The sequence below is a fragment of the Corvus hawaiiensis genome, chromosome 9, assembly GCF_020740725.1.
Source record: "Corvus hawaiiensis isolate bCorHaw1 chromosome 9, bCorHaw1.pri.cur, whole genome shotgun sequence".
Lineage (NCBI taxonomy): Eukaryota > Metazoa > Chordata > Aves > Passeriformes > Corvidae > Corvus > Corvus hawaiiensis.
In genome coordinates this window covers 27,864,202-27,881,208 of record NC_063221.1, presented here as the reverse complement: position 1 = coordinate 27,881,208, position 17,007 = coordinate 27,864,202, and the positions used below count along the sequence as shown (strand labels likewise).

At 47.3% G+C, this 17,007-nt stretch overlaps 1 protein-coding gene across 3 annotated transcripts in view; it reads left to right on the top strand.

Moving 5' to 3' along the window:
- The window catches only part of LRP8 (LDL receptor related protein 8), a 173,159-nt gene that overhangs the window by 147,086 nt on the left and 9,066 nt on the right, over positions 1-17,007 (top strand). For 2 of the 3 annotated variants that reach the window (XM_048312920.1, XM_048312922.1), the window contains 7 exons: positions 3,024-3,386; positions 9,649-9,771; positions 10,121-10,243; positions 13,078-13,197; positions 13,327-13,452; positions 14,167-14,338; positions 16,738-16,965. In XM_048312920.1, the coding sequence (XP_048168877.1) occupies positions 3,024-3,386; positions 9,649-9,771; positions 10,121-10,243; positions 13,078-13,197; positions 13,327-13,452; positions 14,167-14,338; positions 16,738-16,965 (1,255 nt within the window). The remainder of the gene's footprint in view (positions 1-3,023; positions 3,387-9,648; positions 9,772-10,120; positions 10,244-13,077; positions 13,198-13,326; positions 13,453-14,166; positions 14,339-16,737; positions 16,966-17,007) is intronic. The other variant, XM_048312921.1, reaches the window with a different exon arrangement.

Below are 17,007 nucleotides of genomic sequence, written 5' to 3'. Positions count from 1 at the left end.
TAAGATCATTGCAGTGCTTTATTTCTTGTGTTCTTGGCTCCGGCGCCAGGCGGTGCCGCAGGGTCCCGGCAGCGGCTCCTGCCCAGGCAGCCGAGGACAGCTCTGCTCCCCGTGCCTGTGTGTGCCAGAGCATCCCCCCAGCGCTGGGAGCTGCAGCCTCTGCCTTACCCTGGCGTGCCCTGAGGATTTCAGCTGTCAGGCAGGATGAGGGAAGGGTGAGAGGTGTTGGCACGTTATCTGCCTTCCCACGGCAGCAGCAGGGCACACGGGAGGGAGGGATGGAGCTCTCTGCTGCAGGCAGGTGTGACCCAGAAGGAACTGCTTGATCCCCCCCTAAGGACTGTGGGGGTGGAGAGGGGAGTTACCAACAGCCAAACTGCTGTGCTTGTTTCATGGAGAGAGAGCTTGTAGTCTCTAGTGCTGACATCACACTGAACTTAATGTTTAAAAAGTAATAAAATAATCATGACCATGCAATTTTTCTAGCTAGCAATTCTCAGGCTTCACTGAGAAAGTCCTCATGAGAGGTAACAAAAGTTGAACTGCTTCTACTTTCTGGCTGTGATTATCAGTAACTTTATATCTGTACTGGGATTTGTAGGTGCAGAGGAGGAGCTTTGTGCAAACTTCCATTGTCTGTATCCCACTCCTATGTTTATCAGTCTCTAATTTGCCAATACAGCAGATTTCTGAAGGGAAATACGTACAAACAGGAGGAGGGGTGGAGGTGGGACCAGGAAAACAACAAGGGGGGAAAGAGGGGCTCATTACAGTTGGTGGAAAGGAAATTTATGCACATTTGGAGTGTGCAAATCATTACAATCTTGCCCAAACATTAGGGATCAAAAGGCTATGCAAGATTTTTCTCTCTGATCTGAGATTCATCAAAATAATGCCAGAAAACCAGTTTCTTCTCAGCCTTTTATCTGTTACAGAAGCTGTACATAGCCTTAGAAAAATTGCTGTTTTCCCCCTACCATTTTAAAATAGATTGGTAAGATTATAACTCTTACCTTAAATTGCCACTTTATGGAGGAATGTTCTATATGCAGTTCCATATTATGGCCCTGCTGAAGACAGTGTTAAGTTATATAGCTGTGTACTGATCAGTAGGGTTAATAGATTATTTCTAGTTATGGGGTAAGGGTAGAAAAATCTGCTGAATGGAGAAAAAAATCAGAATTTGGGTGAAAATCAGAGCATTTTAATGGTCTTAATTCTGCCATGCAAAAGAAGAAGGTTTTTAGATGCTTCTCCACCAGACTGTGTTTGTATTTCAGGTCCTTATGAGAAGAATTCACCTCCTAATATTAGTTCTCTGATCTCAGTTCCTTCTGTTTGGAGAGGAAAAATTGTGGCTGCTCCAAGGGACAGATGCCTGGTGAGGGCATCTCAGTATCTAAAATATTTTACCAAGTGCAGAAGGAGCCTGAGCAGCTCCTTTGACCTCGCTCTGTTGCATTTCATGATTGGTGTCAAGTGGGGCAGCTGAGATTCTCTTTAACGCTCCTCCCTGCTGGAGGGAGCCTGGGTCCTGGCCAGTGCATGGTAGCTGTGCAGCAGGGAAAGCAATCCTCTTTCTCTTCTGCTTAGGTGGATTGCTATGCTGTAATATCTGGAAAGCCTGGGACTAAATGGGACAGAGCACAGGGCAGGAGGGGAGAGGTGCATATACATATATGTGTGTGTGTGTGTGTATATATATATATATATATATATATATTCATGCTCTGATGTAAAATGAGAGGCTGCTTAGTTTATCAGACAGAGCCCAGCAAGTTTTCCAGCCAGAATGTAAATAAACATCTGTGCAAGTGGATATGTTCTTAACTGCTAGATAAATACAGCTTTATTCCTAGGTATAAACCAGACATAATATTGCAATAGAATCCTACTGGGTTCCTGTCACTGGCTGAAAGCTGGGATATGACTGATCCTTTATAGGGTTTCTGCTGCTTTCCAGGTGCAATTGCAATTGCAGTGATTGGTACCATCTAAACTGTGTGGTTTAGTGTAGGGGCTCTGCAGATATGGCAGTAAATACTTCTGCTCCTGAAGACAAAAAGATTCCCAAGTGCAATGTAAAAAAAAAAAAAAAAAAATCTTATTGTAAATTTATATGCATATATTTATTGTACTTTTAATTTATCAGAGCCATAACTTCCCTGTAGAGGACTGAAACTGTGGAAACAGAATTCTTTTTTAAGTAACTACCTCAAAGTACTTAGGGAGAATTTCTTCCAGGGTTTTGGTTCTCCCACACCTTGACAGAATAAAGTGACTTCGAACTGCACTTTGTTGGAGTACCTGAGAGTTTAATTTGAGCAAGCATCTCTGCTTCAGCTGTCCATTAGGCTTGCAGAGGAGAGTGCTCTACTCAGCTTTTATCTGACAAGCACCTCATTTGTATGTTAATGTTGAGTTGTGATTTCCAGGGAAGGCATTCAGCGTGTTGTAAAGGGCCTTACTGGCAGATTGCAGCTAAATTGATGCTCGACTCACTAAATATTTACCCTACACATCCCACTTAATATGTCCAAAACCAGGCATACTGTGAAATCCTGAAACCTGATTCTGTGCTTATGAAAGTCAGGAAGCTGGTAATGTCAGCTTGGTGCCAAGCAGAGCCCCGGCGCTGCCAGCACAGCCCCAGCCTCTCCCTGCAACCTCCTGCCCATTCCCATTCCGTGCTGCTGCTCCTGCCCCGGGGCTCACCTGGCTGCTCCTCAATGCCAGGGCAGCACTGCCCCCGCTTCTCCCACCCGCAGTTCCCACAGCCCTGCTGCCCCTGCTTCTCCAGGGTTGCCCATGGTCCCTAGAGGATGCATCCTGAGGCCCATCTGGGGAGGGGAGCACTGCTCCTTACCACATGGTTATCACTGGGAGAAATGTTTTGGGGTAGGACAGCCAAAGTAATGCCTTTGTGCCTTTCTCCTCAGACATCCCTAATGTGCTAAAGCTGGTGCAGTGGTGAGGGCTGGGTTGGAGACCTCCCAGCTCACCTGTTTGTTTTTATTCCCAAGCCTGTTCTCCCAATGAGTTCCAGTGCAGTAACAAGTCGTGCATCTCCATCATCTTCGTGTGTGACGGTGACAATGACTGCGGGGATGGCAGCGATGAAAGGAAGTGCTCCCCTCTGACCTGCAACCCCAACGAGTTCCAGTGCAACAACAGCGTGTGCATCCCGGAGCTGTGGGTGTGCGACAACCAGCCCGACTGCAAGGATCAGTCGGACGAGTCCATGGAGAAGTGTGGATACGACGCCAAGGCCCTCAACACATGCGCAGCCCACGAGTTCCAGTGCGGGAATGGCGAATGCATCCACCTCAACTGGAAGTGTGACGGGGATGAGGACTGCAAGGACAAGTCTGATGAGCAGGACTGCCGTGAGTGTCTGCAGGGGCAGGGCCCAGGGCTCTCTGGGCTGGGGTTGGAAGGGCCAGGAGGCTGCTGTGGGCCGTGTTTGAAGGCAAGGCTTTGATGTCTGAGCAGCAGCTGTGCCAGACAAGGAGCGCTTGTGTCCCACACGGCATGGCTGGGTGCCCAGCCCAGCAGGGTCAGGTGTATTCCATACTCCTTTTGTGCTTTTTCCTTGAGAATCCGGAGAGGAGGTGTAAGAGCTGTTGGATGGTACCGTGCCTCAGAAGAGATCTGTTTCACTAGAAAGACAGGGAGTGAAAAATGGGAAAAATGTTCAAAGCCCTCAGGCTGCATGGTGGGGTCACAGCCTGGAGGTTAGGAGCTGCTATGCTAAAGGGAATATATGATCAGCAGAAGAAAAAAAAATTCATTTTCTGCCTCTGAAATTGGAGTATACTGAACAAGGCAGTCAAGAGAAGTACCTCTGAAGAATCCAGTTTGAAGTGCACTTTGAGCTTGGCTTGATAAAGGCACAGAGCTAATAAATAATGGATTTCTTTTCAGCTGGCTTTATGCATTTAACATGCTGTTGTTGGTATGTGTGGTATTTTGAATGTTTCATCCATTTTTAGCCACTAAACTGTTCAAGCTGGTCACTTACCTGAGGAGGGAGAGAGAAGAAAACAAGAGCAAAATGTTTTGCTAGAATATTCATAATGACAAGATTGAAATTAAATATTTACATAGCTGTTTATATTTAGCATCTCTGACATTGGGCCCCCTCTGGGGACGAAGGCATCAACCAGCTGCAAACCCAGGTATTATTGCAAGGTATCTAAGAAAATTTACCACTTTTGCCAGCACCATCTTTTCATACCCATGATAACACCAAGTCCAGGCTGGTGAGCTCAGAACAGCTGTATGGGAGAGCTCTTCAAAGAGCTGGGGGTCAGACTCTCTTCCAGAGAGAGAGAAGCAGGTGTAAATTTATTGTGTTCTTTAATAAGAGGAGGGTGTAGTGCATCCTGGACACCACTGTTTGCACTGCAGGAGAGCAGGGGGACAAGCCACAGGTTACCCTGGAGCTGCTGTGCCTTTCAAATAGCCAAGGACTCTTTAAAGAGAGGCAAGAGCTGAATAGGGGGAGCCAAAATGTTTTGTCAGGAAGAGAGCAGCTTTGGCTGCTGGATATAAGGCTGTCAACCCAAGGAGGGGTGGATTAGGTAGGCTGTCTTTTCCTTCATCTCCAAGAAGGTGATGAAGTTGCTGACAGAGTTCTTGGGCTGCAGGTACCCCTGCCAGGGTCTGAAGGGTCACAGGGACTGTGGAGTCAGGAGATAAAGTTGGTTCCTGGCTGTTTCAAGAAAGCCATGCAGAAGCACATCTGGTGGAGATGGGCACTTCTGGCTGGGGCAGCCTGGGTGGTTGGTGCCTGTTTTCATTCTGAGACCTCCTGTGGGCAGTCCTGTACCTGTGTCCCCTCTGAATCAGGAGACAGTGGCAAGGGCCATGTTACAAACACAGCTGAAGAACTGGTGTCTGGTACAGCGGACTCCAGCAGAACTGATCGCTGTCCCACGGGATGCATTCCCTGCAGTAACAGCAACTTCACAGGATGGCTGAGTTTGGACAGGTCAGGAGAGGGAAAGGTGAGCTCCCTTCTATTGCCAAGTGGAGAAAGAGGGGAGCAGCTCACTGATGGTGTTTTCCGATGAAATGCCTCTTAAATTTCAATCCCTGTTGTTCAACTTGAAATGTTTTAAGTCTTTCACAGATCCCATTTATTTTGACATTCTGCTGGGTTAGAGGAGTGGGACTGTGCCCATGTACCTTCCTGCAGAGGGCCCACTGTTCCCCAGCTTCTTTCCTTGGTCTGATGGGCACCAGCCGTGTCCAGCTGAGCTCAAAGTGCCGAGCCATGAGGCCCGAAAGGAGCACGGCTCCACCAGCCTCCCTGAGCTGCAGAGCAGCCTCAGCCAGCAGCACTTCCACAGGCACCAGAGGCAGCTCCCAGGGCAGAGGACGCAGCTGGATACCGCTGCAGCACAGCACGGTGCTGACAACCAGTGGAGAAAGGGGGAAATGTGGCAGAAGTGACGAGACAGTTCTGAGTAGTGGAGATTTAGCACACAAGGGTCTCTTCCCATAAAGTCTCAGTCCAGCACAATGTGGGTTATCTACCCGGGAAAAACAAGCATGTGAGCTGGTTCTGCTGCCTTCAGTCCTATGGACTGGGGAACAGGGAGATTCAAAGCCCAACGTTTTAGCTACCCCAGTGCTGCTCTGCACAGAGTGCCTGGTTCTGCTTGCACCCCAGTGCCACAGTGGTGTGTGAGCCCACGGCCATTCGCAGTGCATGGTTGAGGTAGCAACCGCGAGAGGCCTTGCAGCACTGAGTGCTCGTGTAGCCGATGCATTCACTGGGTCAGAGCCAAAATTAACGTTGCTTCCCCATCCTAAATGCAGCTGTTGCTGGGGTGCCCCTACCTGCAGTAAGAAAGGGACATTTGGGAGCTCTGGAAGCTCAGTGTCACTGCCCATCTGCTGGACTGAAGAATTTAGGAACCTTTATGATTCTTTTCCTCTCCAGAAATTCTCTGTTTGAGATCAGTATCATGTGGCATGCAGGGAGTCACAGGTGTGTGACGCTGCTCTGTCCCCTTAGCAACAGGGATGGCACATGGGCCCCTCATCTGGACTTCATTAAAGCTGCAGATCCCGCTACATCTTCTCTTGCAATGGGGATCATATGGGGTTTGTGCAGTATAAACAGAGGGATGGGAGCTAATGCTTTTAAAAAAAAGTTATGAGGCCATCACCTGTCATTTGTTATAAACATTTTGGATTGCTAAATGAGTAGAGCAGAAATGAAGGGTGACAATTGGTGAACAGGTTTTGGCAGCAAGACAGCAAATAAATAGGAGGGAATGAGTCATTTCAGGAAAGCTGTGTGAGAACATTGGGTGGCTGGGGTTTTTTCCATAGCATATATATTCAAATATGTATATATGTATATTTATAAATTAACATTAGGTTAGATTTATTAGTCTCCAAATCTGGAATGGTTATATTTTAAAATGTCCTTTGCAAGTTGCATTAGGGCATCCAGGAGGGAGAATAAATAATGCTAACAACTGACAGCAAGAAACAGACCTCTTGAGACCTGACCTCACACTTTCCTGCCTCTGTCTCCCCATCTATAAAATGGATTGATGCTTTTTCCAAATGTTGGGATTTTCTTTTTTGGGGAGGAAGGGAAAAAAAACCAGAAACCAGCAGAAACTAAGGCTCAGATCTGGAATCTGGAATCTATATCTGCTGAGTTTGAGCGATGCAGCTTTGTGCCCAGGATTTGTAAATGGGAAGTGTGTCTCTTTGAGGGCACCTGTTAATTTAGCAGGGCTTTGGTAATTTGTTTTGTATTTGATTTGCAGAGGAGATGGCTGTAAAACTACTGAGATTTCACGGATTCAAACCTTCCAAATTACCACAGCAATTTTCTGAACATCTTGTGCAAATAAACAGCACAGCTCTTCCCTCTTCTTGGGTTATGGCTTTGCCTTGGGAATGGCCTTAATGGGAAGCTGCTGTCAACTCTGCCAGTGGGGCTGAGATGGGTTAGTGTCTCAACTTAAAGATAACATGGAATTCTCCTGAAAAATGCAGCAAAAAATAGAAATGTCATACATGCATTTTAATGCTTTTGTGATCTGTAAGAGCCATTATTGTATCTGCCTTTTCTAGATGTCTGTTAAGAGCTTCAGAGGCTGTTGCTCAAAGGTCTGAACTTCCACAGCTCTGGTGGAGTGAGAAATGAGCCAGGAAACCCAGCCTGGTCTCCAAACTTCTTTCTCTTCTTGAAGCAAAGCCTTGTGCAGTGGAGCTGTACAGCCCCACATCTGTGTTTTGCAGTCTCTGTAGCAACTGAGCTAAGAATTGTGCTGTCATTTTTCTCTCAGCCTTGTGGTACTTGTGCAACATTGTCTTTGCAATTCCTACAAAATTCTCCTTAATTTTAATTCATTTTAGGACTAGAAATCTTTCTGTTCTTAGCATTTAGCTATGCTTTTTAGAAGAGCTTTGAAGATTACAGTTGAGGACAATTGTATGTTTTATAACAGCTGACTTCCAAATCTGTAGCTGTTGTCATGCAGATTTACTTGATGAACTGGAGACCTGTTTCTGCTCTAGAAAAGACAAAACCCCCATTGGCTTTAATTACGTTACACTTTTGTGAGGGGTTAATATTTACAGTCAGAAATGGAGGACCATCCTATCCTACCTCCACACATAGAAGTTGCTACAGAAATGGTGAAGCAAACTGGTTTTCAAGTTAGGGGTGAAGACAAGAAATAATTGTGGCAAAGGACTTTTCAGTGAGACAACAGGAAAAGCCTTGCAGTGGCCAAGGTTTAGCTTGGCAGAAGTCAGGGTTTCCTGGGGAGGAAGGTGGTGTCTCCATGATCAGGGCTTCCACAGGCAGGTGGTTGTACATGCCAGGAACAGTCTAAGCAGAAGTGACTCTGCCTCCCTGTAGGAGTTCTCGGTGCCACTTCCAGACCTGTGGTCTGTGACTCTCCCAGACCACAGCTTTGTTTCTTTACCTCCTTCATTTTTCTCCATTTGGTAGAGCAGCAGATCCCACATGCTTAGTTTGGAGCTGCTGTCCCAGATGTCCCACTGAGGTTTCCCATTCCTGTGCCTGGGTTTATTAGCTGAAACGTGGCAGCACAGCTGGTCCCATAACTGTGCTTATTGCTTAAGGTTTTTTTGTTACTTTGCAGCTTTTTATGAATATAGTGCATATGGCTTTCCTCTCCAAGGAGCAGTGCTATTTCCAAACTTTCCTCATGTGAATACTGTGTATTTCTAATGACAGGATTTCTCCCTTCCCCCACCAGCCCTGCAGTTGTGGCTTTTCCTGTCTCTGGTGCCTTTTGCTGGCTGAAGATGCACTAGAACTAAGTCCAGTGAAACAGTCATGAACTTGGATCCTGCATCCATCGGGATGCAATCACCAATAATGTGGAGTCTTTGTGTAACTGATACTTCATGGTATTGATGCTAGCTCACTTCATGTCTGCAGCTCTTCCTGGGTTATCTGAAAGTAGTCATTTTTGTATTAGAACCAGTTTGTCAAATTGTCCAGGGAAGTCTGCAGACAGCTCTCACCTCCCATGTAGTAACACCAGTGCTGGCCTCCCCTCACTACTCGGAAGCAGTGATTTTCTGTCAGACCTCACCAGGACACAATCACATGATGGAAAGGCTGGAATCAGGAGCTCTCCAGGGTGCGCTGCCTTAATAGGATTTTAAGAATACATCCAATGGGCCCCTCAGAAGGAAGCTGCAAAACATGTCCCAGGAACGAGGAGCCTGTTTGCCAGTGAACTACAGGCTGCCTTGTACCCTGTGTCGGCACAGGGCTGGTCCCAGCAAGGGAAGTCTCTCATTTATTGTAACTTGGGGAGGGAAATACGACTGCTTTTAGTATCGTCAGTGCAGGTGTCTGGTTTATATTTTTCCCCAGCTTTGCTGTTTCATCAGATCTGGTTTGAGTCCATTATAATCTGACCTGGACAAACGAAGTTCAGGCTTGAAACCTGGGCAGATATTGTGGAGGTGTTTAGGGCTGGAAACCCCAAGAAACAACACAACACCATGCAGTGGAGCTCTTCTGCCTTCCAGTGGGCTGTTGGCTCATGGGCATTCGGTAACCTGATGATCGTGTCTTGTTGCTGCCTTCATCCCTACTGTGACCACACTGGCTTTGGCAGTCACTACAGGTCTCTTGCCCAGGCCTTAGCCTGAACATGTTTTGAAATGTATCTTAAATGTAATTTTTTGTGAAGGAAGGAGAACTGAGGAGCAGTTGCCTTTGCCTACCCAGCGTCACTGTACACTCCCAGCTGGAAAGCAGTCTGGCCTCACACAGACTGCAGCCCCCAGAGCTGCTCCACTGCTGGGAGTTTTGCTGCCTGCTTGCTTTGTTCTGTCTCACCAGAGAAGCTTCACTGCTGGAACTGAGTCTGTTTTGACAGGGTGTGCTCATATGGGCTTTGATGCTGTTTTCCCAAGGATGTAGAGGGTGATGTAGGATAGCAGAGGGGCACAGGAGAACAGTGGCTGAGGCAGCTGCTGCCTCTGTTGCTTTGGTGGAAGCAGCCAATACTCTGACATTTGCTGACAGAGGGTGCAACCCCGGCAGTGTCAGAGGGACATGGCTAAAAGGTACCATACAAATGACTGAGTTCTGTGTGGCTGATGCTTGAATGTGTTGTCTTAAAGCACTGGTGACCTGCCAGCCAGATGAATTCCAGTGTGGTGATGGGACCTGTATCCATGGAGCAAAGCAGTGTGACAAGGTGCACGACTGTCCTGACAACAGTGACGAGGCCGGCTGTGTCCAAGGTAGGTACAGATGGCTCTTTGCTCCTCATGCTCTGTGGGGTAAATCTGCCAGGGCTGCGTGGCCTCTGGAAAGGGAAGAGGCCTGTGCTGCTCCTCTGGGCCATGCCAAGCTGCTTCTTTTACAGTTTTAAGCCATTCTGGCAGTGGGATTGCTTGGGAGAGACGACTGTGCCGACCAGGCAGACTGCATGACTTGAAAAGTTCTTTGCATGATGTTCAGGCTCAATGTTCATTTGCTTAATCCTATTCCATTTCTGCTAATGATGCCCTCCTGAGCCTTATGTCAGCCTGTTTGTTGTCATGAGCCTCACCTAACTTAGTTGCTTTCCTCTCTTGCCCAACATGACAGAGTCAGCATGTGAAAGTCCCAGCAAGTTTCAGTGTAAGAGTGGAGAGTGCATTGACGGAGGCAAAGTGTGCGATTCACATAGAGACTGCAGGGACTGGTCTGACGAGCCTCTGAAAGAATGTGGTACAGTACTTGCCTTCTACGTGTTGCTCCTGTTGTAACTGCTTCCCCTCTCCTCCATCTGGTGCTCACAGCTTTGAGTGTAACCACATGTAGCTGCTAATGCTATTTCTCACTCTGCTCCTCTTTCCTTGCCTTTATTCTCTCATCACCCTTCATATGAATAAAATTAGTAGCTTAATCTGATCATCTGTAAGTTTGAACTGTGCCCTTCTCCACTCAGTTTTTATTCTTGGAGGGATGTATGAACTGAGCACAGGACTAGAAATGAGGAATTCCCCCTCTCCCCAAATACTAGTGTCCTCCACAGCACAGACCAGTTTATTTAGCCTCATTGCCTAAGTTATCTTTGAATTCTAAGGTGATGATAACACCATAAAAATATAGCATTGGGAACAGGCTTTGAAGGTGAAAACATGTAGAGTGGCAGCAACCCCTGAGAGATGACTTCAGCGGTTTCTGGGTTGTACATGTTGTTGCTGCTTCCCCCAGCATCGACAGCAGGCTGCTCTCTGCAGCGTCCTGCCAGCTCTGGGCTGTGGGAATGCCAGGAGAGTCAGGGCTGACAGAGCCAGGGGAACAGAGCCCAGGCCACAGAACTGTGCCCCTCTCCATAGGGCAGCCCTTTCTTGCCTTTCCCACCAGACATTGTGGGCACCAGCCCCGATCTGCAGCATTACTCAATTACACAATCCCCAGTGCAGAGATGTCTCCAACAGGCATCTCTTCCCATGACATCATGGAGCTCAGTGGCTGCCCCTTAAATAACTCCTGTTCAGGAAGAACCATCAGTCTCTCCCTGTTTTAGACAAGAAAGTGTTTTGCATGCCTAGTGAGGATGCTCTTACCTCATGCTTCCAGTGTGCCCTTGCTTTTTTCCACTAATCTACATCTCCCTGTTTCTCTGAGTGGGTGTTGCAGTTGTCTGTCCGTAGAGGTCTCCCAACAAAGCTGGCGGCCTGGTTTGTCATAGGAGACTGGGCAGTGGCACAGCACATCGGGGCTGGTGCTCAACCCAGTGGTTGTGGTGCCATGACTGGTGCAGCCCTGGGCTGGCAATGAGGTGTTGTCTGAGTTGGGAAGCAGAGAAGAGCCCCTAGGGGAAGGTGTTTCTTGAAGGGCGCAGTGCTGGGGGTTGCTGTGACTGTAATGCCTTCACACAGGTTATCTCCACAGGAGGCAGAGATGCAGGACACACTCACCAGCTCAGTGTGTCTGTCTAGCCTGGCTAAACTCTGCAGTGCCCTCTGAGAGTCCCCAAAAAAAGCACTGCAGAAGGCAGGATAACACTTGGCTATTTTAGTCAGGCAGGGAATATACTGCTGAAGTTTGGGTGAAGAGCAGCAGCTGCCCAGGCTCCTCCTGCCTGGCTCCTCCTCAGCTCTTCTTGAGAAGTGCAGCAAGTGAACCAGCACTTGATTTATAGCCCCTAAATCCATTCCACAAAGCACCCCTGAAACCATGGGAATCATCTTAGTGAGAGTTTGCTTGTTAATCAAAACAGCCTTTGTAGTATTTTGCAGGGAGCAGTTGTGCATGTTTAGAAGTCATTTGCTACAGACCCATGCAAGTGTAGGAATAGGAGATTTCTGTCCATAAATGTCCCTGAACAGTGACAATACACAGTGGGGCTGTGGACACCTTCTCGGAGCCTGGTGAACTTGCTCTATTAATTACATATTGCTATCTCTATATGTACCTGCTAGGAAGGTGAAAGCATCCCAGAGCTGAGATGGATTCCTTCTGGCATGGTATTTTCCCAGTCTTACTGACTTAATTGGGTTGTGGTTGTTTCCATTTTCTTCCAAGAGCAACGGTTTAATGGCTCTGCTGTGCTGCTCACCTGCAGTGTGCAAGGAAGCAAGAAGTAAAAGATAAATGAAAAATTTGCCTTTAAATTGCATTATAGATTGGAGCAAATCTGTTTTCCTTGTTCTGGTGAGTCCACTATCCCTGAAATCCCACAGCTCCTGTTCAGCAGTCTTCCTTAAGGAGAGAACTTTCTCTTTACCTTTTGTAAGTCAATTACAACAAGAAGAAATGTTTTTTTCTGACAGGAAACCAGCTTTCCCCAACCTCTCATTCAGTTCTACTTACAAGGATCCATTTATTCTGTTCTTCCTTTCTGCACTTGAGAGCAGGATCAGAGAGGTGGCCTTGGATTAGAAAAGGCCCCAGGAGAGGATGGGGGCTGTTGCTTCATAAATTGCTCACTGGGGGCTGCCAGCAAAGACTGTTGTGGGGGACGTGTTTGTGGGAGGACTGTATCTCAGTGCTAATGGAGTATCTCTGACAGACTGCACTTCGGTGTTTTCTGGAATTTTTCACATAGATCATTCCTTGAAGCTAGATGGGAAAATAGTACAGTATTTCAAAACAGCTGGCCCCTGGGAGATGAGAGTCCCCCAGCATGAATTATTAAAGTGCAGAGAGACTGTTCAGAAAAGTCAACATGAACCAGCGCATGGGGAAGAAGGAGTATCCTGGAGAGAGCCCTCCAGTCCCTTGGAAGTTTCTCACATGTGGCAGAACAGCTCAAAGCAGCAGCTCTCTGATGGGATGAGATGCAGAGACTCACATACGCTGTATCCCCAGGGCTCCCCATTCATTCAGCCACTAGCTTTGAGTCCAAATGATCCCACAGAGTTGGTTTGGAATAATAAAGAGCAAGAAAGTGATGCAGTGGAGGCTTCTTATCTGTTAAGGCACTTGTGCTCTATAGGGCCAGTACCAAAACTGATAGAAATAGGAAAATTTCTGAGGAAATCTCTTCATTTTATTCAATCTCACAGCTAGAAGCCCCTGTTTGTCATAGGTGATCTGTGTATCCCCTGCAGGTGTTAATGAATGCTCGATGAACAACGGTGGCTGCTCACACATATGCAAAGACTTGAAGATCGGTTACGAGTGCGAATGCCCGCCTGGATACAAGCTTCTGGATAAAAAAACGTGTGGAGGTAATTGACATGCAAACAGCAGTCCCTTGTGTTTCACCATAGAGAGACGTGATTATATTCACTTGAGCATTGCTCCATCACAGATGGTTTGATTTCAAGTTATTGATGGGTTTCAAACACTCCTTTCAGACATAGATGAATGTGAGAATCCAGACGCTTGTAGCCAGATCTGCATTAATTACAAGGGAGACTACAAATGTGAGTGCTACGAAGGATACGAGATGGACACCCTGTCCAAGAACTGCAAAGCTGTAGGTAAGACAACGCCACAGGCACTAAAACTCTGCTTGCTCTACAGCACGCTCCGATAAGAAAACACACTCACAGGGCTGAGGCAGGGGAACGGAAACAAAAGGAAACACGCAAAGCAAGCAAAGACATTTCACTGCGAGCAGCACAGAGCTGCTGCAGCAATAGCAGATGCGTCTCTAGGCAAGAACTACTGATCATGCAGATCAGAATATTTTAACAGTGTACAGAGCAAGATTGCAGTCACTACTTGGCTGTTTGAAGCTGAAACTAGAAAAGAAAGTCTCTTGACAGGTGTTATTGAAAACAGTGCAGCAAAAACATTTAGTGGTAGTAGTATTGAAAGAAAGAAAACATCCCGATTAAAACAGGGTAGCTTTGACACCCCTTCACCCTCCCAGCTGTAAGTCACCAAAATCTGACCCAGGATTTTGCACTGAAATGGGAAATTGAAGATGAGTACATTCCCAGGAGTTTCGCTTGTGCCTTAGCAGAACAGGCAGTCCAAGAAGCAGCATGTGTCCAGGGACCACAGAGGTGCCTGCATGTGACAGCCCTGCCTCTGGAGCAAGTTTCCACTTGCTTCCAGTGTGGTGTAAAGCTTCTGTACAAGCACAGCTATCAGTGACTGATAGCTCCACTGTTGTTCAAGAAATGGAAGTTGAATCCAGCCCTTGGGACAGCTGCTGAAGTGAAAAATGTGCTGATTTTCTGTGGTAGGCAAGAGCCCATACCTGATCTTCACCAATCGCCATGAGGTCCGTAAGATAGACCTGGTGAAAAGGGACTACTCCCGCATCATTCCCATGCTGAAGAATGTGGTGGCGTTGGATGTGGAGGTGTCAACAAACAGAATATATTGGTGTGATTTGTTCTACCGAAAAATCTACAGGTAAGGAAGGGGCAAGAGAAGGATGTGTGTGTTGGTCCCTTCCCAAAGCTGCATTCCATCTGTACCCCCTAAAGCATTCCAGAGAACAGTGCAGGGTACAGGGCACCTGAGGGCTTTTCTGCCCTGACAGGGATTACCTGTTGTGGCCCAGACTTGGTAATCATTTTTAGGAATTGATAAAGACATCAGGGGCTCATGCAGTTATCTCCTTGATAATACAGGGTGACTTTTCATCAATGCCAGATCCTGCTGCACTCCTGCAGTTAAATGTAGGCTCTTGTTTACTGAACCATGGATACTGCAAAGCAGGGCCGAGGCTGCTTCTGCACTGTGAGTGTTATATGGGAAGCCACAAAGGACCTGGCATCTGGATGCACAAAGGAGGCAAATGGTGGGAGCAAGGAGGCAGCAATACAGACACAATCTGCTGCCCACTGTAGTCTCTGGTAGACTGGATTTAAATTCAGAGCAGCTGACCACAGTGCATGTTCTGTAACTCATTCTCACTCCTCCTTCAGCTGTTTTTATGGCATCCATCACAGTTATTATGTGCTGGGGCTTGTGAGTGTGCTTAGCCAAAGAAGCATTTAATTTATGTGCTGAAAATCCCCCGTGTATATTCTGATTTGCACAGCTATTGCAGCTTCTGCAGTGGTTTGCTCTGGATTTTAGCTAATGATCAGGCATGGGCTGATTGGTATCAGCACATGAGAGCCAGGCCAGGGTTTCTGCAGGCTCTGGTAGCTCCTGCACCACTGGCAGGGATATCTGCCCAGACTGTGCTGGGTATTGACCACCAGTAGCTGGGCAGGTACCCTGAGGGGCCTGTGGGGCTCTGAAAGTGGGGGGATGGTTCAGAAGAAAGCTGTCAGCTCTCACCGGGTCTCTCACTGGGCAAGGGCTGAGTTCGTACACAGAGAATTATCCAAGACACTGCTCCTGCAGCACTCCTGCAGCTCTCCAACAGCAAATGTCCTGGGATGCTGGGAGTCCCTGGGAACAAGCAGTCTGTGGTCAACAGGCTATAGCAAGGTGAACACAGTAGTACAGGAGGTAATTGCTGGCAAGAGATGCCATCTTTCATAATGCTCACCTCACTTGCCTTTCTAGATCCTGTCCTGTTGAGGTGATGTCCCCTTTGGGGTGTCAGAAGATCTTTTACAATATTTAGTTACTGGGAGAATTGAAATGTCACCTGTACTTGAGCCCTTCCATTGTGGAAGCTGCCAGAGCCTCTTGGCTTTCCGTCCTGTGCAGGCACAGATGGGAATTTATGTGCCTATGGAACATATGTTATGGAACACAACTGTCCCACTGGCAAGGGATTAACTGGCCTGGAGCTGTGCACTTAGAGCTGGAATACGGTAATCTTGGGAGCACTGCTGGACTCCCAGAGAGCCCTGATGTACCATTCCTTCAGTGCTGGGTCAGAGACAAACCAAAACCATTCTTGTAGGGAAGATGCAGCAGCATGCTGGTCATCCTCGCTGACTCTGCATGGCCATTCCAGCCCTGACTGCAGACTGTAAAACTGTCAGGAATTCCTGGGTTTAGACACTTCAGTTCCAAGGTTCTAATCTGATACTGGAGAGCTCAGCTCCCATACAATTCCATGAGCTCATTCCATGAGCAAAGGCAGGATGGGCAATGAACAGAGGATGTGAAGCACCTTACGATTTCAAATGTTTGGGGCAGGGGGGAGAAACTTCCTGCTGTTTTATAACTGTTTTAAGATGTACTGAGTTATTCTAAGAGCCAGACTAAGCTTCTACAAACACTCATGCAAACTCAGAATAATTGGATTTCAGCTCACTCAGCAGAATTGAAATTGAGAGCAGAATCAGCCTGTGTGGTTGTAGGAGCAACATTTCAGTTATTTATGAAACGTCCATGTGGAGTCTGCTGCCTTTCATTATTGTTTTGAAAGATTTTGAGGCTGCCACTAATATTTAGTGAACATATTCTTTATATCTAGTGAAATCACTTGCCAAATTAATGCAGCTTCATGAATTCCTTTGATGAATCATAATTAGCTACACAGCTCCTAATTCTGCAGTACATTTAAGTACATTTATTGCATGCTAAGCTCAACTCTGTTCAGCAGAGCCCTGAAGATTATATTTTTAATGTCCATAAATCCCACAAATCAATGCTGTTGAAGTTAACATGCCTGAAGTAAAATGTTTTCCTGAATTGTGCAGTTATAGCAGGAAACAGAACAATGAAAGGACAGTTCCCTACTGTGGAAATGCTGCCATACAGGAAGGGGGAAATAAGAGGCTGTAGGAGAAAGCAGAAGGTTTCAGGAGCACCATAAGGGTTCCTGTGTCAGCCACGCTGCCCACGGGGCCCAGCCTCTGGGAGCTGTGTGTGAGCCCTGTGACCCCCTGTCCCTGCAGCGCCTACATCGACAAAGCGAGCGACACAGCCGAGCAGGTGATCCTGATCGACAGCCAGCTCAACTCCCCTGAGGGACTGGCCATTGACTGGGTCCATAAGAACATCTACTGGACAGACTCTGGAAACAAGACCATCTCAGTGGCCACTGCAGATGGAAGCAGGAGGAGGACACTTTTCAACAGTGACCTCAGTGAGCCCAGAGCCATCGCTGTGGATCCCACACAGAGGTAGGTGTGAACACCACGAACACCCCTTTGCCAACAGACATT